The sequence below is a fragment of the Gossypium hirsutum genome, chromosome D08 (assembly GCF_007990345.1).
Source record: "Gossypium hirsutum isolate 1008001.06 chromosome D08, Gossypium_hirsutum_v2.1, whole genome shotgun sequence".
NCBI lineage: Eukaryota > Viridiplantae > Streptophyta > Magnoliopsida > Malvales > Malvaceae > Gossypium > Gossypium hirsutum.
In genome coordinates, this window is record NC_053444.1 from 29,635,304 (window position 1) to 29,659,471 (window position 24,168).

General features: G+C 33.0%; 1 protein-coding gene and 1 non-coding gene across 2 annotated transcripts; one reads left to right on the forward strand and one right to left on the reverse strand.

Annotated features, from left to right (window-relative positions):
* Positions 1-7,709: 7,709 nt before the first annotated feature.
* LOC107915489 (zinc finger protein CONSTANS-LIKE 8) lies at positions 7,710-10,119 on the reverse strand. Its single transcript, XM_016844664.2, has 2 exons — positions 8,826-10,119; positions 7,710-8,666 (listed from the first exon to the last, which is right to left on the reverse strand). The coding sequence occupies exons 1-2, from the start codon at positions 9,819-9,821 to the stop codon at positions 8,409-8,411; spliced, it is 1,254 nt and encodes a 417-aa protein (XP_016700153.2). The 5' UTR covers positions 9,822-10,119; the 3' UTR covers positions 7,710-8,408.
* An 8,934-nt stretch (positions 10,120-19,053) lies between these two features.
* On the forward strand, positions 19,054-19,160 carry LOC121220541 (small nucleolar RNA R71). Its single transcript, XR_005917754.1, has one exon. It is a non-coding gene; the product is annotated as a small nucleolar RNA R71 (small nucleolar RNA).
* Positions 19,161-24,168: the final 5,008 nt, after the last annotated feature.

Below are 24,168 nucleotides of genomic sequence, written 5' to 3' on the forward strand. Positions count from 1 at the left end.
TAATTAATACATTATATAGACTTAATAATAAATAATATGTAACTAAAACTTAAAGTTACATATATTGTATATATGAGATTGGATAGTGGCACACTAGAGCTAGAAGGAATAAGTGAAGTTAAACTTGATTTAAACAGATACTCATATTTATATTATTAAAATATCCATATTTTATATTGTAAAATATTTATTATTAAATATTCATAGATTGTAATATATTTATTATTAAAATATTAATGTAAATGTTTTTGATAAAATATTAGGAATATTATTTAAATTCTCAAATTATTATTAATTTTAAAATTTATTATTAAATTAAAATTATAACATGAAATACTTTTATTAAAATAATAAATGATATCAATTACATTCATAATTTATTTTATTATTTTTTTAACATTAATCTCATTATAGGTTTTTATCATATAAGCTCTTTTTGATACAATGCCTAAAATTACCCATAGTCCCTCCCCAACCCTTAAATAGGAGGATAATGCGCTTTAACGCAATCGAACCCACGTCCTCCTACATTGACAATAATACTGATGCCAATCAAGCTAAGACTCTATCGACAATTTATTTTATTCTTAAATATACATATGTATGTTTAAAAATATTGAAAATTATAATATTAACATTATTAAAAATTATAATATTTAAAATCAATATTTTAAATATTAAAAATAAAAAATATTCTTAATATACTAATATTAGGGAAATTTACCAATAAAAGCCCTTTTTTTTCAAAAATTACCGAAATGGGCCCATTATTTTATTATTTACCGGAATGGTCCTTTTTCGGGAAACCGCGTCCACATCAGCGCGATGTCAGTGCACGCGCCAGGACATCGCGTCCACGTCAGCAACTCGTGCTGACATGGACGCGATGTCCTCCGCGCGTGAACAGTACCCAACGGTCAAAAATTTGACCGTTGCCCCCCCAACGGTAAAAAAAAACTATAAATTCTCCCCACCCCTTTTTATTTTTTCACAAACAAATCCTCTCTCATATTTCCTCTTAATTCCTCTCAATTTCCTTCCAAAATTCTCTCAATTTCCTTCCAAAATTCTCTCAAATCTATATTTAATTTCAATTTCCTCTCAATTTCCTTCAAAAATTCTCTCAAATCCATATTTAATTTCAATTTCTTCTAAATTTCCTTTTTTAAAATAATTTTAAATTTTTTTATATTTTTATAAATCGTAAAAATTTGTTCGATTTCATCAATGGCCGGATCATTGACTCGTCTTGATAGGCATCACATATCGGTGGAACAAATGACAATGGTAAATGTTAAATTTAATTTTTAAATATTATTTAAGAATTTTTTATTTATGCATTTTAGATCATTATTAATTTATTATTTGTTATAAAAGTCTATAGTATTGGAATGCAATATCCGGAATATGCATGCTCCTCCATCACCGTTGGTAGAGAATTACCTGCGGGAAGTGGGTTTTTGGCACGTGGCGACAGTGGGCCGGGGATGCAAGTTCCACCCGAAACTGATCAGTGCGTTGCTCGAGAGGTGGAGACCCGAGACGCACACATTCCATCTTCCATGTGGAGAGTGCACTATCACTCTAGAAGATGTTAGTCTGCATTGGGATTGTCGGTGGACGGGCACCCAATCACCGGGTCTGCCTAATCTAACAATTGGGAGGCGGTGTGCTACGAGCTTTTGGGCGCTATTCCGGAGAAAATGGAGGGAGGTAAGGTCGAGATGCGCTGGTTACGTGACACATTCCCTGATCTGGATAAAGATTCAACAGAAATTGAAAGAATCCGATATGCTCGGGCATACATTCTTCAATTAATTGGAGGTTATCTTATGCCCGACACGTCATGGAGCCGTGTACATCTAAGATGGCTGCTAAAACTTGTTGATTTTAGAGCAGCCAGTGAATTTAGTTGGGGTTCTACCGTCTTGGCAACATTATATCGGGAGATGTGTGGGGCGACGCGACCGAGGAGAGCAAACATTGGAGGTTGCCTGTCACTACTGCAGTCATGGGTATGGTTTCGGTTTCCATTTCTACGTCCTCGAGTGAACCACCCATATACATTCCCACTCATAACGAGGTAAATTTTATTATATTACATTTTATAATTATTATGTAGATTTTTAAAAATAAAAGTATGCTAAAAATTTATTTAATTAGGTGGAACCATCCGACAAGTTATGCTCGATTACGGTCCTCTCTTGAAGATATACGACTTCTATTGGACCAACGGTCGGAAGCAGAAGTAAGTATTATTGCAAATAGATATTTCCATACATTCGCTGTTTGATTGATATTTAGTATTTAGTATTTAGTATTATGTATGTATATAACTAATATTTCTATCATGTTCATATAGTTTCAATGGACACCATACGAGGATCCGGCAATTCGGGCAGTAATCCCTGAAGAGTTTTTACAAAATCCACAAGCTTGGCACGTGAAAGTCGTGTTGGTTAACTACGCAACCGTGGAGCCGCACTAGACAGACAGAGTGCTACGACAGTTCGGATATAGACAACCGATTCCGGTGGATCCTGAGGTGTTTGACGATCAACACAAAGTCGACCTTCGGCAATTGAATATGGATTGGTCGAGATACTGGTCTGAGTACACGGAAATGTGGAAAGATCGGTATGAATATCTACCTACTCGGCAACCAATCATCGTTCTGGAGTTATCGTGCGTTCCAGAATACATGCCATGGTTTAGGATCCATGGCAAGCCGTATTTACTAATGCCAGAGGAGAAGCAGCGACAAATACGTGTCGAAAGGGTAAGCGCGGGCCTCTAAATCCAAGACGACAAGAAGAAGGCAACCCCTCAACGAGGCCCAGACATTCACCCGACTCATCATCAGTGGCCATGCAATCACCAGGCCCAACGAGAGCACCGACGCAGCAGTTCAACCGATGATACCCACGCAACCGCCTTTTCAGATGATGCCAGGTGCGTTTCCTAGCCCTTATATGTACCCTATCCCTTATATGTATCCTTTTCCGAGTCCTATGGCAGGTTGGAGCCAAATGCCCGGTTCAGCTCCATTTCCTGTTATGCCGATCGGACCGCCAATGTATAGGCCAGCGGCGCAGGAGGGATCACAAGGGGGGCTGTCGGGGAGCTCTCCTTTTTACCAATCCCCACCAACGTATGAGTTTCAAACACCGTCCTCGTTCCTGATGCAAACACCTCCACATACACTATTCTTTGAAGGTGGATCATCGTCCCAAGTCCGACAACCAAATGCCGAACCGAAAGAACCAGAATCCCCACCGGAGGAACAACAACCGCCGCCAGAAGCTAGAGAAAAGAGGAATCCAGCGCGTAACCGTCGACGGCCACCATGTGGCACTAAATCCCCTGGGCATAGACATTGATGGCCTAGCCTAATTTATTTGTACAAATATTTTGAATATTTTGATTTTATTTTATGTATAAAAATAGAAATTTTTTGAGTTATTTTGATATTATTTTATGTAATAAAATAGAAGTTTATTTGATGTAATAAAAACCTTAGCCTAATTTAATTAAAAACCCTAACCTAATTTGTACCAAAAACCCTAACTTAATTTAATTAAAAACTCTAACCTAATTTAATTAAAAAACCTAACCTAATTTAATGAAAAAACCTAACCTAATTTAATTAAAAACCCTAAACCCTTAACTTAAAAACCCTAACCTAATTTAATTGAAAACCCTAGCCTAACCTAATTTAATTAAAAATGCTAACCTAATTTGTACCAAAAACCCTAACCTAATTTAATTAAAAACTCTAGCCTAACCTAATTTAATTAAAAATCCTAACCTAATTTAATTAAAAACCCTAAACCCTTAACTTAAAAACCCTAATAATTTGATTAAAAACCATAGCCTAACCTAATTTAATTAAAAACCCTAACCTAATTTAATTAAAAACCCTAAACCTTTAACTTAAAAACCCTAACCTAATTTGATTAAAAACCCTAACCTAATTTAATTTAAAATCCTAACCTAATTTAATTAAAAACCTTAAACCCTTAATTAAAAACCCTAACCCTAACCTAATTCAATTAAAACCCTAAACCCTTAACTTAATAACCCTAACCTTAACGTAATGTTAGATTTGGAAAAATGTTTTGACTGGTACTAACAAATAATAATTTTACATAATTTGATAATTTTACTAAACATTAATACAATTTTTTGACTTAATAATTTTACATTCACACAATGTTAGATTTGGAAAAATGTTTTGACTGGTACTAACAATTAATAATTGTATATAATTTAATAAATTTACTAACCATTAATACAATTTTTTGACTTAATACAATTTATCAATTAATAATTTCACAAACTTAATTTTTTACAATTACATTCAACTATTGCGATTAGGGCATGATCGACTGGTATGGCCTGGATTCCTACACCATCCGCACAACTTCGTTTGACTGACTGTTTCTCGGATATCCATATTGTTACGTATTCTAGTCGAGCAAGGTCGACCCTTTGGTTTGCGACGTAATTCTCTATCCGGTAACAGCTTAAAAGGAGTAAGAGATATGGGCGGCCACTTACGTTCATCTGGGACCGGTGGGAAAACGTGTCTCCATACGTTGTACATGTTTTCTAATTTGTACACTTCGTCCACATAACTGATCGGATCCAGACGGAGTTTCTGACAAGCTGCAATAACATGAGCGCATGGATACCGAAGTGCATCAAACATCCCACAGTCACAAGTCCTATTTCTCAAGTGTACACAATATTGCCCGCCAACAACACCTTGGTGCGGTCTGTCAAACTCTGTTACGCGAAACCATGAATTGTCTCGATCGTGACACACTGTTTGCATGGTGTTTGCCATTGCCTTGGCCTTGTTAATTTCTTGAACTACCTTGCTGCACCATACATGGCCTCCTTGCATCTGGCCTGCATAACTTGTTGCTCGCTTTGGAAATAGCGCCGCCAAACGAAAATATGTCTCTCGCACAACCGATGTTATCGGTAGATGGCGCGTTCCTTTAAGAATAGAATTTATGCATTCTGCCGGGTTCAACGTCATATGGCCATATAGTAGGCCGTCGTCGTATGCTTGTGCCCACTGTTCGAAACGTATGTTGCAAAGGTAGTCCGCCCCTTCGCCGTTTTGGGATCGTAAAATTGCCAACATCTCGTGAAAACGATCTTTATTTATTTCATACCCTGCCAATATAATATCATAGCGAATAATTTATATCACTTTTACCAATAAAACTAATTCAAATTGACAAACGAAATAACACATATATAGACTAAATACCCATGTTGGTCACTTGTCGTCGTTCGCTCTTAGATGGATATTGCCTGTAGTAGTTTGAAGCAACGTGTCTTAGGCAATATCTATGGTGTGTGCGCTGCCATAAGCTTCCCTCTCAATCAAATGCAGCTAGTATACCGGCGCCCCGATCTGAAATAACACAGATATCAGGTTGGGGGCATACATGCCTTCTTAACCTAGAGAGAAAGAAATCCCAGTCATCAGACAATTCCCCCGGTGTTATTGCAAAAGCAATTGGAAGAATTCTCCCACCGCCATCCTGTGCCACTGTAAGCAATAGCCGATGAGTATACCTACCGAACATGAAGGTACCGTCAATTTGTACCAACGTCTTGAAGTATGGAAATGCGTCCCGGCATTGCTTAAAGGTCCAAAACAGGCGTTTGAACACTTAGCATCCACGTAGCAATCGACCGTTGTAGTACGCATGTTCCGTTTCAAGGTCTGTGTTGGCACCGGGGGCGTATCTCTCTAGCACCTGACACCACTGCCATATTTTATTATATGAGACGTCCCACCCACTATGCATCTTCTCCAATGCCTTTTGCTTAGCTATCCAAGCCTTGCGGTAAGAGGGCGTGTACCCCATTTGGCTACGGATATTGGCAATTAACACCGGCACTGAAGTCCTAGGATCTGCTTTTATCGTGGGCAGTATCAAGCTAGCTAACATAGCTGAATTTATTTTCGAATGATCTTGTGAAACACCTACAAAGGGAGTACATTAAATAATTAATAATTGCATAATAAAAGTATTATTCAGATACAGTCAATACAATACTTTCATTATTAAAGTCATTGATTTATTGTTAAATGACATGTTAGACCTTTTGTGACATAATTTAAAATAAAAATTTTAATAAAAATGAATATTGTAAAAATAGATATTTCAAAAATCTTAGTTTTAAGGTTTCTGAAGCTTTTACAGAAGCTTTGTTGTTCACTCTTTTTTTTTTAATTTAATTTTATTTGTAGTTTGTACTTTTAAAAGTTATGTGACAACGTTGTATATATTTAAAATTTTTTAAAAATTTAACTATATAAGATTTAATGTGTCATTTAATGGTTTTAGTAACAAAAGAATTGATATAACATCGATAGTTTAAGATGTAATTAGAACGTTTCAAAGTTCGAGAATAATTAAATTAAAGTTTATAGTTTATGGATGTTTGATGCAACCACATTTTTTTTTCATTTCTTTATCTTTTATTTGAAAACTATAAACACGTGCATGTGAGGAAGAAGATTAGTTTTTATATAAATTTAAGCATAAAAAATCATTTTCCAAAAAATAATTTACGTTTTTCTAAAAAGAAAGTCAGTGACAAAACCTCTTTTCATGAAACAAATATAAAAAAATACAAATAAAAAATATTTTTCGCAAACCCACTTAAAATTTTTAATTCACAGATTTTAAGGAAATATAAAAAGTTATTCATCTAATTCATGCATGATGAAGGGTGAAATAACAATATATTCAATCTTATATAGTAGAACTGTAAAATATTTTACAGAAAATGGAAAGGTGTGGATACCACAAGTCAATATTAAACTACTACACCTACAAGATTGATCTGTAATCTGTGAAATTAATATAAACAAGTGCCCCTGGTAATCTGGAGAAGTGAAACAAAACTCTTCGTTTATCCAAAGAGATGGAAAAAGGCCACAAACTTCATATTCGATTAATTAGCGTCGTAGCTTGAGCTTCAACCGTAGGTTAGGAAGACAATAGTAGTATAGTTCCAACTAGAACTACCTAAGGATATTTATTAATTTAAGGGTTTAGCCAATGTTATGTGTGTATTGGCTAAGCAACTCCTCCTGCCAGTTCTTTGCAAAGAAACAACAGTAAGATTTGGCAGTTACTAATTAGTTGGTATAAGTAGGGGTGAGCAAAACTCGATTCGACTTGAAAAAATCGAAAAAAAATTCGAATTTCGAGTTAAACGAATCGAGTTATTCGAGTTAATCGAGTTATTCGAATCAAATCGAGTTTTTTTTCGAATTTTGAGTTCGAATCGAGTTGAGTTTTCGAATTCGAATAACTCGAATAATTCAAATAATTCGAATATCAAACTATAATATTTTACATTTTTACCCCAAACTCCCAAACCTTTTTACTTTTCCCTCAAAACTTTTACTTTCTTCCCACTTTCCCCCCAAAACTTTTACTCCCCTCCCCTCACAACCCCCCAATCTACCCAAAATCCATTTCCCACCAAAATTTTACTCTCCCATTTATTTTTTCTCAAAATTTTACTCCCAAAAACCCTCAAAACCTTTATTTTCCCCCAAAATTTTTACTCCCTCCCACTTTTCCCCTAAAACTTTTATTCCCTTCCCATCCCACCTCCCATCTATCCCAAACCCTCCCCCTCCAATTTTTTTTTAAATATTTTCCCTCCAAAATTTTACTCCCCCTATTTACTTTTCCTCAAACTTTTATTCCCCAAAACTTTTATTTTTTCCCTAAACTTTTACTTCTCACCCTTTACTCTCAAATAAAAAAATCAAAATTATCCAAAAAAATCACTAAACATAAATAGTAATAATTTTATTTATATCTACTATTTATATTATTAAATTAAATTTCACATTTTATATTATTTATATTATTGAATTGTTTAGTCATATTGAATATTTATATTAAAATTGAATTATTAATTATGCCATAAAATATTCGTGTTAAAATTTTATATTGGTATCAATTTCACATTTTATTTTTAAAATAACTTTTATTAAAAAATCATATTTTTACATTTAATATATTTTTTAATTCTAAAATACATAGTGACAAGAATCTGAAGATAATTGAAGCAAAAAAATTAATAAAAAATTATGAAGTGATGAAAGTTAATAAAAAATTTGATTAATATGGACAAATTTTATTACGATGGGTGACAATGGTTACAAGGACCTAAAATTATTTTTTAAAATTTAACTCGAACAAATATATTCGATTCGATTCGATTCGAATTCCATCTCACTCGACTCGATTCGAGAAAACTTCAAATAAAGTTAGGATGATAAAATGAGATTCGAAAACTCGATTAACTCGAAAATTTTCGATTCGATTCGATTCGATTCGATCGAATGCTCACCCCTAGGTATAACGAAAAGCAGTCCCCAGTCCCACAAAGGAGGTCCTCTTAACGAACCTGCCTTTCATTCTAGGCCTTTTCTCCGCATTTAACTTCCTCACTTCATACCTTATCTTCTTCGAAAACAGTCTTGTCCTTCGCTTCTCTCTGTACCTTGATACCCTTGCTTCCCTTTCTTCATCTGTGTTGTTTGCTCTTACCGGCCTGTTTATTCCTCCTATGCCTCCATTCTGGTGATGCTCATCTTTAGGATATGAACCCTGAAGTGCCAAGGATTGCAGATACTTAATTAAGCACATATAATCAACTACTGCATGGATTGAAATTGGAAACTTTATGATCACAAGGTTTAAATATTGGCCAAGTATCAATTAGAACTATGAATTGTGCTAGTGCAAGTGTATATATATATACAGTACCACGAAGTCATCCGGGTTGAGTTCTGGTCGGGTTCCTGTTGTCCGAGAGCCTTGGCTGGCCCAAGCAGTGATCACTGACTCATAGTTCAGCCTCAGCAACTTGTTCCTCTTCGTCTTCGCCACTGGAATCTCCTTCTCTTCCTCCTCAGTAATAATGAGTGAGTCATAATCAAAAGTCCAGTTTAAGGATGCTCTTGTCACCTCAAAAGCAGATTCACAGAAACAAGCTGTTATACCTTCCACTTCTTCTTCCTCTTCAACTTTCATTATTTTGCGTTCATGAAATAGCTCGCTTCCATTTTCATCTGCGCAGTCTAACGATTCAATTTTTTTGATATCACAAGAATCTTCATCAAGTCTAACTCCTAGCAAGCTCTCAACGTCGGCCGCAAACTTGGCAAGATCCAAATCTGACGGTAAAAAGCCATGCAAACCATCATCCAATTCATATGTTCTTTCATGTTCATAACCATCAACAACTAAATTCCCATCTTCATTTGGCGTGGCAACTTCATCACAATCACTTGTTACCATATTACATAATTCTTCAGAAAAAGGGTCGAATACTGGGACTCTGCAAAGCAGCTGCTCTTCGTTTTCATCAACTGACCCTTCTTCACTACCAACCTCAGGAACAAAAGGATCAATAGGATTCAAAGCCAATACGGTCCCCTCACCTTTTTGTTGCCCCAACATGGGCTTGTTTTGCCTTGCTGTTCTTGCCTTTCGAGTGAAACCTTGGTGCCATGCCGGTGGAGCATCTTGATCAATAGTACTGTGCATCGAAGCATTGAAATTAGAGGATGCAGTTTGAAGACTAACCCTTTCATGTCTGCTGGCTAACTGATTAGCAGAGTGGACTGATGTGTCACAACCTTGGCAAAGAAAGGCATCATCATCCGCACAATACCAACGTGCACGCTTCTGCAAACAACCATCACAGGCTCTAGCCGTCTTGCCTCCCATGACATTCGCTGCTTTCTTGTCAGTAATCATTGGATTGAATAGACAGAAATAATAAGTAGAAGTATAAAACCGTTAACAACGATCGAACAGGCTTAGCTGAAGTTAGAATTAATTAGTTCTACTCAACAAAAGAAAGAAACAAGCTGAGAAAGCAAAGTGACTTTACAAAGGAATAAGGGGTTAATTGCATCTATTTATTTTGAGGAGCCCATTGTTCAATAATTGGGGGTGGAGGTTGAGAGGTAAGTTGTTAAATGTAACCGACCCTAAAACCTTTTGGGTTTTCTGCTGCAGAGTTGAGGGGAGTATGTAGCTGTCCATGCTCTTTTCGGTGGCTTGCCAAGTTTCGAACTTACACTTGTGCTTTTTTGGGACCCAGAAATTGGGGATTATCTCAGTGTTTATTGGCTGAAATTTTCAAGTCCATCCTAATTCCTGAATTCCCATTGGTTAATTGTGAAACCGAAGGATCCCCTGTGGTCCTACCAGGGGAGGAGAGGATGCGGTTTTCTGGTTTCTGTCTGAATTTTGAAATCTCGATTAAGACTGTATTTGAAGGGAGCGGTCCCCTCCTGACGTGTGGAGGTTGCTTTCCAGCCTCAAGTGGCTGCCCTCTTTCTCACTCTCCCCATCACTCGCACTGTCACATCCGCTACTATTCAAGTTCAAACTGAATTTAGCGTTTTTTTTAATCTTTAACTAAGATTTAGTTTAATTATATTATTTTCAAAATGTTATCTAAGAAATATATTATGAATGGTATAATGTTATGTAAATTTATTATTTTTAGATTTAAATATAAAATTAGTACTTAAATTTGTCCCCTTATATTTTTTTTGTCTCAAATTGATATCTAAATGTTTTTTGTTAATTAAATTGATACTTTTTTGTAATGTCGTTAAGCTTAGAACAAGTGGTAGAATAAGATTATGACACGTGACATTAATTACATCATTATGATATCATAATCTAAAAAATATATTAAAAATCAATAAATTGTTTTAAAAAGCTATTTCCATTTTTTCCTTTTCTTCTTTCTTTTTCCCGATTTTCCTTTCTTCTTCCTAATTTCCTTGTCTTCTTTTTATTTTTTCTTCTTCCTCCGGATGAACCCTAACCGTTGTCATCTACAGCTATCGGAGCTTCGATCAAGCACCATCAGAACACTTCCCTCCACCACATTTCTTCAAATATCTGTTTATCTATGCACCATCAACATTGGCATCAATCATTCTCAGTGGAAAGATGAGTTCTTCACCTCCACCTCGTCATTTTTACAATAGCAATGGTGATGAAGAGAGGCCAAGATTCTTCAATTCAAAGGCAAAGAGCAAGTGTTGGGCCAATGCTGAAACTGTTCCTGGTTGTCATCCTGAGTGATGAAGCAAAGACGCTATCGGTAACATCGTCTGCAAGCATTTCGTGTCACATCCAGTTTCCCTTAAGACCTGATAAGTGCTAAAAGTAATATATTTTAATCTCATTCTTAATGCGTTTTTGGATGATTATTCGATGTTAATTGTGAATTTTATGCTCCTAATCCTTTAACTTCATGTTTTAATGCTTGATAGAGCACTTAGGAGAAAAAAGAGCAAAAATTGGAGCATCGAAGCAAGCTACAGGAACCACACTGTAACAACTCGTTTTTAGTGGTGTCAAAAATAATGGTTTCGAGACCACAATTCCAAAAAAATGAGTCAGTAAATATTATTTATTTAATATTTACAAGTATTTATTAGAGTCATATAAATTTGGTTAATAAATTTTAACGTTTAAATAGTTAATTAAGTAAAAAGGGCTAAATTGTAAAGGCTGCAAAAGTTAATATTTATTAGTTAAAGTGTTGATTGACATAGAAATGTAATTTAATAGACTTAATAGGTAAATATACCATGCATATAGGTAGTGGGCATTCATGGATAAGGTTTTGTTATTTGTTAGTTAAATTATCAAGGTAAAATGGTAATTAGCTAAAATAAACTAAAACAAATTAAACAAAAGAAAAAGAACTATCATCTATTTTATTCTTTCTTTTACCCAAATACACCATTGAAGGAATGGCTTAGAGGTTCGGCTAGAGTTCTTCTTCGCATGTGAGTAAATTTGAGGTCTGTTTTTAATGATTTTTATGTTTTTGTGGTCGTTTTAACTTAATCTAGCTAACTCGGGGGTCAATTCATAAAACTGTTAAAATTTTAGGGACATACCATGAATGAGTTAGGTGTTCTTGTGAATTTATTTGTTAGATTCTTGCTTTTAATAGCTAAATAGAAATATTTTGTTAAGTGATTTTTAGTAATTTCAATGTTTAAGGATTTATTTGTTAAATTAGTAAAATTCCATGGTAATATTTTGAAATGGTGATAAATATGGGTTGATTAAGAACTTTAGGAAATTGGGGTAGCCTGAATTTTAAGTAATTTTGGTTAATTTGTAAGTTTCGAGTTTAGGGGCTAAACTGCATAAAGGTTAAAATGTGAGGGTAATTTTGTAAATTCATATTGATAAGGGTTATAGGCTTTAATTAATTATATAAGCTATTTGAATTATTTAATTGAATGAAAATTATTATTTAGATAAAGAAACGGGCCAATCAGACGTAAACCGTGAAAAAGCTAAAGTATCGGACTAGTCATCGACTTTGTTTTTGCAACTGTTTTCGTCGAGGTAAGTTCGTATAATAGTTAATTTATTTCTTGTGGAATGTTAAATGTAAATGAATAATTATTCTAGGTAACTTAAATGATTAGTGTGTGCTATATGCTAAATTGGATTAAATTGCCACAGTAATAAATTGATGAAATTGTTGATAATGTGGATTGCAAGTATGTGAGTATGAAATGTTATAACGGAAATGAAGTTTAAGGATAAGGATATGTAAAGTGTCTCGTTTGAATCCTATCAATACCTAAGATACAAATGACATGTCATTATGGATTATACGGTTTCAAGTGTTGGTCTCGGATGTCCTACCAATGGCTAAGGTCTTGCATTTGTTATAAATTCTCCACAGCTTGTGTGAGCAACATCGTGTAGCTTAACCTCCTGACCCACAGCTCGTGTGAGCATTATAGATATGGTTACAGTTACTGATACTAGCACACTTTGTGTGAGCATTGTGACATCGTTAGATTCGGTCATAACGTTTAGACTGGGTTTGGGGTGTTACATTTAGTGGTATCAGAGATATGGTTTAGTCGGTTCTCGGACTAACATAGCGTATGTGAGTTTAGCTATACATGCCATATTAATACTCGTGATAATGTAATATCTTTCGACTCCAACGAAATTGTTTTGTAAGACAGAGATGACTTCTAACCGAGTTGTTTCCAATAATGCTGAAAGAAGAATTATGTTGAGGTGATTGAAATGTGTTTATGATGAAACGAAATTTAGAAAGGTATGAATAGAAAATTCATGATAAGTATGTGTTAACGTATGAAGTAAGACAACCATGAGTTGAGAAATGTAGAAATGTAGAATAAAATGAAAGTTTATATGGTGATATGCTCATCCGTGTTTGCTTGGCGCGCATTTGATGTTATGTGCTCAACATATTTGATTAAGTAAATATGGTAAGTAAATATACACAAATAGATGGAATGTATGTTTATGTACACTTGCTTGAATAAGTGTAATCAGTATGTTTATATGATAGAATCTTATGTTTAATTGTTAAATTACAAATAATATGATGTTTGTTTTATGTCTTTGCTATTGAACCATGAATATTATAATAGTATGAAAATTGAATTGAAAGATCAAATTGAGTAGAACATAGGAATGAGTACTTTCGTTCAGTGATATGTGATGAATTGGCGGAAAAGACCATGGTTGGACCATGGCAACGTGTGATATGTGATTTCCATGTAAGACCATATCTGAGATATGGCATCGATATCGATATGTGAGCCAGTGTAAGACCATGTCTGGGACATGGCATTGGCATCATTGAGATTATGAGAGGTCCCATGTAAGACCATGTCTGGGACATGGCATTGGCACCAAGATGAGAGGTCCCATGTAAGACCAAGTTTAGGACATGGCGTTGGCACCATGATGAGAGGTCCCCCGTAAGACCATGTCTGGGACATGGCATGGGCATCAATATGAAAACTCCCATGTAAGACCATATCTGGGATATGACATTGGCAGTACAGGAAACATCTCATGTAAGACCATGTCTGGGACATGGCTTTGGCATTTTATTATCAGACAGGAGTCTTGAGTATCCTTAGTATTCCAAGTGATTCAACAAGCTAGTAAATAAATTATGTTACATGAATGTTCAGATAAAAGTAAAATAAACAGATTCAGGTAAGTATAAGGATTAAGAATATTTCAGTTATCAGTTGAGAAAAGAATTTCAGCAAGGAAGGAGTAAGTTATAATCATGAGTTGTTTAAGCAAGCAAGTAAGTAAACAAGTAAGAGAGTAAATAAAGAAGAAGTTAAATTTGATGAGACAAAATATTCAGGTATGATACCTAAAAGAAAATATGTATTAACTGAAATTTTTTTTACTGAGTGGAATAAAGTGAGGTTCGTGATAACAGAATTAGTCAGAGAAATGATAATTAAGTGGTAAAGATGTCTGTGTGTGAAGGTTACAGTCGAAATGAACATGATGATCTTTTCTGGATATTATATATATTCTTTTATCCTCAGAGATATGTATGTGTAATTGTTCAGTTTTGATAGAGTTCTTATATTGTGAGAATGTTAGCTAATTATAATGTTAGACGAAAGCCCTGTTGGTCTGGTCAGTTTATGACTGGTTATTGTTCTGTTTTGCATGCATATTTAGAAAGTATATTGTTTTGCTAAAAGAAATATTGTGCTGATGACTAAATTGCAAAACATGTAAACGTGATATGTGAAGTACATGATATGGATTATTAGTAAATTACGGATGAATAATGAATTTTGAAATATAATACATGTATTAAAGATAGAGAAGATATAAATATACGGATTATTGGTACAAGGATTAAATTTGTAAAGGATGTAAAAGCATTATGCGAAAAGTGTAAAAGTGATATGCATGCATGATATAATTTGCCTAAGTAGATGAGATTAGAACTACTAGGATATTAGTGGTATATCATTAAAGGATCCTAGCACACTCTCTGATTAATAGCACGCTAGTGCTATCCGATTATTAGCACATTTATGTTCTCTATATAACACTTTAGTGCTTTCTGTTTAATAATGCATAATAATGCACCTTCGTATTAGTTTCGTATATCCTAAGTGTTCTGTCTAATCTACTAGGCCTCTGCTAAAAAAAAAGATAAATAATTTTCGCTACAAGGTAATGGTTTACCTTTGATTCATGTTTGAAATATTTAATTAAAAATAAATTGTGAAATGAAAGGATAGAGAATGAATACAAATACTAAGCTAGGTAAATATGTGCAGAAGGGAACTATAGAATTATAGAGATGATTTTAAGAAAATTAAATGAAGAAAGGACTTTTAGTTAAGTGGAAAGAGAGGAAATAAGAGCTCGGTTAAGTAAAAAGAAGAATATTATTGAAAAGGAAGTACAAAATGATATAAAAACTAGAAATGTTAGTGATAAGAATAGATAGAAAAGGATAATTGAAAGAATATAGAAATGTTGAACTTCATGATCAAAATAAAACAAGGAAATTTCGAGGACGAAATTTATTTTAAGGGGGAGGGAAATGTAATATCCCGAAAATTACTACTGTAATACCCCAAAAGTTACTACAGTAAGAAAGTAGGTATCCTTGATAGTAAAATAAGGAAATAAAGTGACAAAAAGGGAAATTTTGATTATGGCAACATTGGGAATTATATTATGACATATTAATTCAAGAAAAGATTAAATCGCAAAAGTGAGAAAAGTTTTGTTGCCCAATAGTAAGTACTCAAAATTTGAAGGGTTAAAGTGTAAATACAAAAAAGTTGAAGGACCAATATTGTAAATATTTTAAGGTTGGAATAATCTAGAAACTAAGGAAAATGGATGAATTAGGACTAAATTGAAAAGGTGAAGAATTTTGAGGGACTAAATCACAATTTTACCAAATTAAGTGATGACTCAAGGACGAAATTTTTAAAGATTATAAAGGGCAAAATGGTCAATTAGAAGAGAGAGAAATCTAGAAGGCAATAATGATGTTGGTGATATTTTAGATTAATTAATTAAATAAATATTAGTTTATTAATATTTTAATTTGATTTTTAAATGATATTTTATTATTTTATTATTATTCTATTTAGTATATATATGGAAGGAAAGATGAAGAATCTTCATCTTCTTCCCATGCATCCAACGTATGAAGAGAAAAGAAAGAAAGAAACTTTCTTTTCTTTACAATTTGGTCCTTTCACAAAAAAATCACCATTTTCACTTAGAAATCAAAAGAATTTTCATATCCATCAAGAGAAAAAGATAACAAGGAGACAATGGGGAGCTAGAATGTCAAGTTAGATTCAAGAAATAGAAGCTGGAGGAGAGAGAAAATCAAGTTAAAGATTGAAATCAATAGGACAAGGTAAGAACATCAAGATTTCAATATATTTTTAAGTCTGTTATTATTGAAAAAGCATGGAAATGATGTTATAGTAGAGTTTTCTTAAATGAAGTCTTATGTTCTTGATATATTAGTGAAGGGAAATAAGAGAAAGTGATGAAAAATATTATAGAGAAATTGAATAAGGAAGTTATAAACTTAGTAATCAACATTTTGCACTAAAACAGTTTTGGACAACATCAGTAGGCTAACTTCGAAAAATCACCATAAATTATGAAAATAAATTATAGGATGAAAAAAATATGGAATTAAATCTTATTAAGCCTAGTTTCTCATAGAAGAAATGGTGTAATCAATGGAATTTTAGATTATGAGATATAATAAATTTTGTGAGACAAGGTCAGAATGAATTTGGGTTCCCCTGTTCTGACTTTGGAAAATCATTAAAAATTGTAAAAATATTATTATGAGTTATAATTTATATGATTAGAATCCTTAATAAGTATATTTTAAAAAGGAACAAACGAGAACATCATCCAAATCCTGTACAAGGAGATAATTAATTTTTAGTTAAGAAGGGTCAGAACTGTCAACAGTAGAACATGAATGACTTTAAAGAAGAAACTGTACTTATTGGCTAAACCAAAAATTATAAAAATTTTATAGTAAGAATATATGTGAGTCTAGCTCTAGAGAAAATTAATGGATCTCAATTAGGAGTTACATAGCTCAAGATATAAATAATTTTGTGACAATGAATCAAGTAGAGAGCTTTGAATGAACAAATAAATAAATAGTGAAATTATAGATAATGTTACATATAAGCATGTTATATACATTAAGGATGTGTAATGGAGAGGAGGAGAAGAAAAATATATGATTATCCAACTAGCATGAGTTTTCATTAAAAATGGCTAATTTGCATGTTTTAAGTTCAGGGACTAAATTGAATAAAAGTAATATTTTAAGGTAAATTTGTAAAAACGTCAAAAAGTGACCAAATTGCATGAAATGAATTGTTTTATTATTTAAATTAATAAATTGAATGAAATATTAATTTATATCAAGATTGAGTGGAAATTCGAAGGAAAATAGAAAATTACCAAAATATCCTTAAATTTTGGTTTTTCTGCAATTTAGCCTGGTAAGTTCGTGTAACTTGAATTATATTCTTAGATGATTGAAATATATATATTGGATTGAGAAATTGATTTGAATTGTAAACATGAGAAATTGTGAATTGAATGAAATGGAAATGAAGCTTTGAATTACATGAGTAAATATCGGGTCTCGTAGGCCCTATTTGTTATGAATATAATATTTCGGGGATATGCTGTAAAGAATTATAAAAGCACATTATAATTTAAAAGTTTTAGTTCGGATGAAATTTTGTAACTTGGTTTAATATGTATGCAAATCCATGTCTTCTAGTAATGCCTCGTACCCTATTCCGGCGTCGAAGACGGGTAAGGGATGTTACAATGTGACATTGCTAGATTCAGTCATAACATTTAGACCGGGTTTGGGGTGTTACAAGCATGGTTCCCGTGTATTCGATGTTGTTTCATTTGGTTCAATGGGTAATAAATACTTAAACAAACGAGCTTAATTATATGAAATGTTATGTGATCATGAAAGATGAAATGGAAGATTTTGGCATAATGTTTTGATTTGGATGAGTAATGCAAATTGGTAATGTGATGAATAAAAGGCATATTTGATATGTTACTATTATGTGTTTTATTACATGATAAGATTGTATGTTTCATTGTTGAGCTTACAAACTTGTGGAACTTGTGATGTGTATAGGATTTAATAAACTCATGAGTAAATTATGCATCAAATTTATATACTCTCCTTTAAAAATTTTATATACTTGGGCATTTGTGAAAGGGCTTCGACAAAAGGTAAGTTAATATGTAATTTATTTTTCAAAAGTTCAAGAAATTTACCATGTTGTTCATTCATGTGGTCTCTCTGCAAGTTTTCCGGTTATGGAATTGGTTGTTTGTATTCTCTTATCACCAGCTTATGCTCTTTATTGCATTCCTCAACCCTATCATTTTTCTCAACAGCTTTTAGATTCAGCTTCTTTTCAGACTTAGCTAACACCTTTCCACTTCATATAATGATTGTGTGGACTTGCTCCTTTAGGTTGGTTTCAATGTTATTAGGTAAACTGCCTTGTTGTCTCTCCAAAAAAAATTTAGCAAGTTGACTAATCAGATTCTCGAGGCTCTGAATAGATGTCTGTTGATTCCTCAAAGTTGTTTCCGTGACCCTTGATTTCCTTGACCACCCAAAGAAAAATTCGAATAATTTCTCCATCCCGGATTATAATTATTGATGTAGGGGTTATTCTGAGGTCTAGAATTATTACCCATAAAATCGACTTGCTCATGCTCTATGTTAAACTTGAAGGGCAAACATTCTGGATTGATCATCCCCACTCCAGTCGCATCGTATTGCATTACTAGATTCACCTATTTACTGTAACTCAAACCATCAATCTTTTTACTCAGCGCTTTGACCTGACTCGCCAACATAGCAACCACATATATATTAAAAACACCAGCTACCTTAGTAGGCTTCGTTTTCATAACTTTCCACTAATAGTTATTAAGTGACATCTCCTCAATAAATTCTTGGGCTGCCCCAGGTGTCTTATTATTCAATGTTCTGCTAGCTGATGCATCAATTATCTACCCATGATGAGGCTTGAACTTGTAAAAGGTTTGAACTTGTAAACACAAAGGTAACCCATGATGAAGGCACCTTCTCAAAAGATCCTTAAATCTCTCTAATACATCATACAGTGTCTCAAGCTCAAGTTGAGCAAAAGAAGAGATGTCATTCCTTAACTTGGCTGTTTTGGCTGGTGGAAAATACCTTAACATAAAATTTTCAATCATTTGAGCCCAAGTAGTGATGGAACCCTGTGGAAGTGAATTCAACCACTATTTTTCCTTATTCCTGAAAGAGAATGGGAACAACTGTAAGCATATGGCATTATCAGTAACGTAGTTGATCTTAAATGTATTTTAGATATCCAGGAAGTTAGCTAAATGAGCATTCAGATCTTCATGTTAAAACCCATCAAACTAAACATACTGCTGCACCATCCGAATTGTTTTCAGCTTAATATGAAAATTATGTGCAGTAATTGTTAGTTTGACAATGCTTGATTCAACCCCAACCAAAGTGGGCTTAGCATAGTCATACATAGTCCAAGGAGAAGGACGTTGTAGATTAACAAGATTATTATCCATGTCCATAATAATGTCCTTTTCCTCTTGATCATCTATTAAAATATGTTGACCTTGCATTGCTTCTCTAACTTCTCTCTGATTTCTGTGAACAGTTTTTTCAACCTCACTGTCAAAAAATAACGGTTCGAATGGGTTGCCTCTAGTCATAAACCAATGGCACATGTAGGAATCAAACAAAAGAAAAATTTGAATGTTACAATTAAATTAAAAACAAAGAATATTAAAATTAAAATAAAAAATAGATAAATTAATACAAATAAAGTTTTCCTAATATTTTAGTCCCCAACAACAGCGCCAAAAACTTGATATCCATGGAACTAACTAAAACGTTGACTAAGGAAAGTGCACCTATAAATTAATAGTATAGGTACGGTAAGTAAAGATATCGGTCCCGTGAAAACTAAAAGTACTAGTAATTATCATCTTTCTATTATTTAACCGAATAATTTGAGTGATTGATTAAAAACTAAAATTAACTAATTTAATTAACTAACGAATACGACAAATAAAAAATAATGAAAATAACCTATTAACAACCAAGAAGCGAAACAATACCTAGGAAAAATCCGCCTAAATTTCATTTGTCACTACCAACCTAAATTACGCAATTTATTTACTTCGTATCTTGATCTGTAAAAATCTCTAAATTATGCTAATATCTCTTTCGAGCATAAGAGCAACTAACTCTAGGTTAATTAATTGAAATTTCTTTCTAATTAAAACCCCTATTATCGCATTAATTCATGCTATGGATTCCCCTACTAGATTTGACTCTAATCCAGTATATTTAAGTCATCTTATGTCTAGGATTGCATGCAACTCCACTCAATTACACAAGATCTACTCTTAAATATGGTCTATTCAACCATCAATTTAAGCACATCAAACATGGATTAATAATCTAGAAATATCAAACCAAGAATTAAGCACACATAATTGAGAACAATAAAATAAGTATTTATTGCGTAAAATAAAAATCAACCAACAGAATCTATCATAAGGTTCATCTCCCCTAGGTATTTAGAAAATTAGTTCATGCTTGAAAATAAAAACATCCAAGAGACAATATAACTGCAAGAAATAAAGAAACTCATGATAACTTCCTAAGAAATAAAATGAGAATCTTCAATCTTGACGAAAATCTGCTTCAAAGTCTACTTTAATGGTGTTTTTCGAGTTGTTTTCTTAAATATTCTCTGACGGTTCACTCTTATCTTCTTATTTTCATCTTATATACGTCTTAAAATACTCGAAAAACCTAAAAATCACGATTTTTCACAATTCAGTGTGCAATTCCTTAAAATTGGCATGGCCTACCACACACTCGTATAGGTCACATGACCGTGTGGTTTGGTTGTGTGGAGTGGTTCAACCCGTGTGTGTAACACCCCTAACCCTTCTCTATCGCCGGATTAGAGTTACGAAGTATTAGAGTACAAATTGAAACAATGAACATCATAAAGAAATAATTAATCAATTTGTAAAAATTAACATTCAATTTCAATTTTATTCATAGCAAAAATACATTTACGGGCCTTTGACCGAGCCTACGGGGTCTTATAAATAGTTTGGGAATAATCAAAGACTAATTTGAAACAAAAAAAGAAAATTTTAGAAAAATCTAAAAAGTTTGGAAATAGGGGTCACATGACTGTGTGACAAAGCCTAGGCCGTGTGACTCAAAAGCATGGTCGTGTGGCCAACTATGTATAATTCAAAATATGGGACACAAGACTGTGTCCTAGCCCGTGTGCCCACCCGTGTGAGTATTCAAATTAACATCACACAGCCATGTCGTAGGCCATGTGCCAGCCCGTATGTGCATTGAATTTAGGTCACACGGCCGTGTAACTTTTTGTGATCGTGTAGACCATTCTATACTAAAATTAATAAGACACATAGCCATGTGGGGTGATCATGTATGGCACATGACCATATGACAACCTGTGTCCCAAGCCGTGTGCTTCCAAAATAACCTCTAATGTAAGCCAATTCATCAACCCTTTTCTTAAGCATCAAGCCAAACCATTTCTAATTACTTTCGTATGATTAAAACATATTGAGAGACACCAAAAACATGCCAAAATCATTCAACCTATGTGTCTAACCAATATGACATCATTTGGCACCACAATTCATACACCAAATAAATCCAAATTCAAAGCTACAAGTCTATATCATAATCATGTATCAAACATTACCAATTAATCAATTCATCCACAATCCTTTCCACCATCAGCTATCTACTTTCATAAGGCATACATAAGTAACCAACACATGTATACTTAGACATTTACAAAGCCAAACGCAAGGTCATATATAAACAAGTAAGCTAGACATAAGCTCAAATCATACCATATTGACAAAATAGCATAAAGCTCATATTACATGCCATTTATAACCATAAAAAAATAACAAAACATCCACCAAAGTGATGATGAATAGTGTGATTATGCTCCAACTAGATTCCAACCGATCAAGCTTTCCGATGAGCTACAAGAAAAGAAAACAACCAACATAAGCAACTAGTGCTTAGTAAGCTCATATAATCATAAATGTCCCAAATATAAAGTCATAAATGTTTTTATTAAATATTTACAGAGTCGTATTATATGTGAATTGAAGTTGGGTTCGGTAATTTTGATGATTTATTACTTAATTGAGGTAAAATGATTAAATTATAAAAGAGGTCAAAGTTAATTGCTATAGATTTAAAATTGTAAAAGGATCAAAATGGTAATTAAACCATGGTAAAAAAGACCAAGCGGTGGTGGATGTTAATCATCCCACTAACTTTTGGGTTATTTATTTATTTAGTCCTAATTAGTTTAAGGCAAAACTGTAAATAAGTTTGTTTAATTGTAATTTAATATAATTGAAGGACTAATATTGTAATTGGATCCTCCTTAAATGACCTAATAATAGAAATGATATGAAATTCTCTAGATTTTAGTAAACTGCATTTAATTCCTAATTAATTGATGATTTACTAATTAATATGTTTTCCTATATGATCAAAAATAGTGGTTTTGGGGCCACAATTTTGATGTGTCAAATCGTAAATATTAATTATTTAATATTTACAGGGTTATTAATGCCGTGTTAAAATTTTGTTATGAAATTTTATCGTTTAGATAGTTAATTAAGTGAAAAGGACTGAAACATAAAATTGTAAAATGGAGTTCTATTGATTAAAGGCATCAAATGATAATGGAAAGGTAAGGCAAGGCCCTTAAATGGTAAATATTCCATTTAATGGTAAATGTTGAAAATTTTGAATAATTAGTAAAGGCAAAATGGTAAATTAGTAATTAAATGAAATATAATAAGAAAAAAAGTTAGAAATCAAGTAAAAACTTATCATCTTCTCCATATTGTGAACCGAAAACCCTAGGAAGACATGGGAGAAGTTTGGCTAGCTTTGACCTTATATTGGGTAAGTAAACCTCGCCTGTTTTTAGTAATTTTTATGTTTTTGAGCTCGTATTAGCTTAATCTAACTAACTCGGTGATTAATTTGTAAAGCTATCAAATGTTTTAGATTATTCCATTGATGAAATTGAGTTAATCTTGAAGTTTTATGGTAGAATATTAAGCTTGATTGCTAGATAAGACTATTTCGTAAAGTAATTTTTGGTAATTTTACAATTTAAGGACTAAATCGTTAAAGTGATAAAATTACAGGGACTTTTATGTAATAACATAAATTATAGGCCGTAGAGAGGCTTTATATAGTTCGGATAAACTTGATTTTATTTAAAATTGGTAAAATTGCATGTTTTGGGCTTAGGGACTAAATTGTATAATAGTAAAATATTGGGGGAAATTTTGTAAAAATGTCAAAAAGGATTTAATTGCATAAAATGAATTAATTTTTCTGTTAGAATTAGTGATTAGAATGGAATTGTTATTTTAGATCCTATACGAGTGGAAAACTGAGGAAAAGAGGAAATTACCAAATAGCCTATGGACTTTGTCGTTGCTGTAGTTTAGTTCAGTAAGTTTGTACGGTTTAATTTTAGTACATTTTTAAATGTATTATAGGAACTTAATTGCATAATATTGGATTATATTGATGTGTATAATTGGAAATGGAAATAATGAATTGAAATGACATTGATCACTGATTGAGATACTATCAGTCGTTACTGTAAATCAATCCTGTAAGATCATACATTTATTTATGCTTCTAATAATCCTTGTACTTTTGTTAATATATTGTTATTGAATGTTATATTATATACCGAATGAGATCATCGAGCGGTACCTACTGAATCTACTAAAACATATGCACTTTCGAGCCATACTTACTGAATCTACTGAAATGTATGCGCTCTCAAGTCATACCTACTGAATCTATTGAAAAGAATGCTCTATCGAGTAAAAGAACCCAGTGATATATTGAATAAATTTCAAGGAACGTTATCCACTAATATACTGAAGAAGCTCAGTTGAGCAGAATCTACTAAGTAAGCTCAAACGAGCATTATCCACGGAATATACTGAACTATGGTGCTGATTGTTAATTATTGATAAAGGTTGTGTTTTATGGAAGTTCAATATTTAATTTTTAATTGATTACTATGTTTAATTGGAAAGTTTT

Bases quoted from the DNA above. Each gene is read 5' to 3' on its own strand.
- LOC107915489 (XM_016844664.2), bottom strand. From the start codon at position 9,821: ATGATTACTGACAAGAAAGCAGCGAATGTCATGGGAGGCAAGACGGCT. The intron at 8,667-8,825 runs GTACTGTATATA...TTGGCACTTCAG, and splicing joins TCAACCCGGATGACTTCGTG to GGTTCATATCCTAAAGATGA.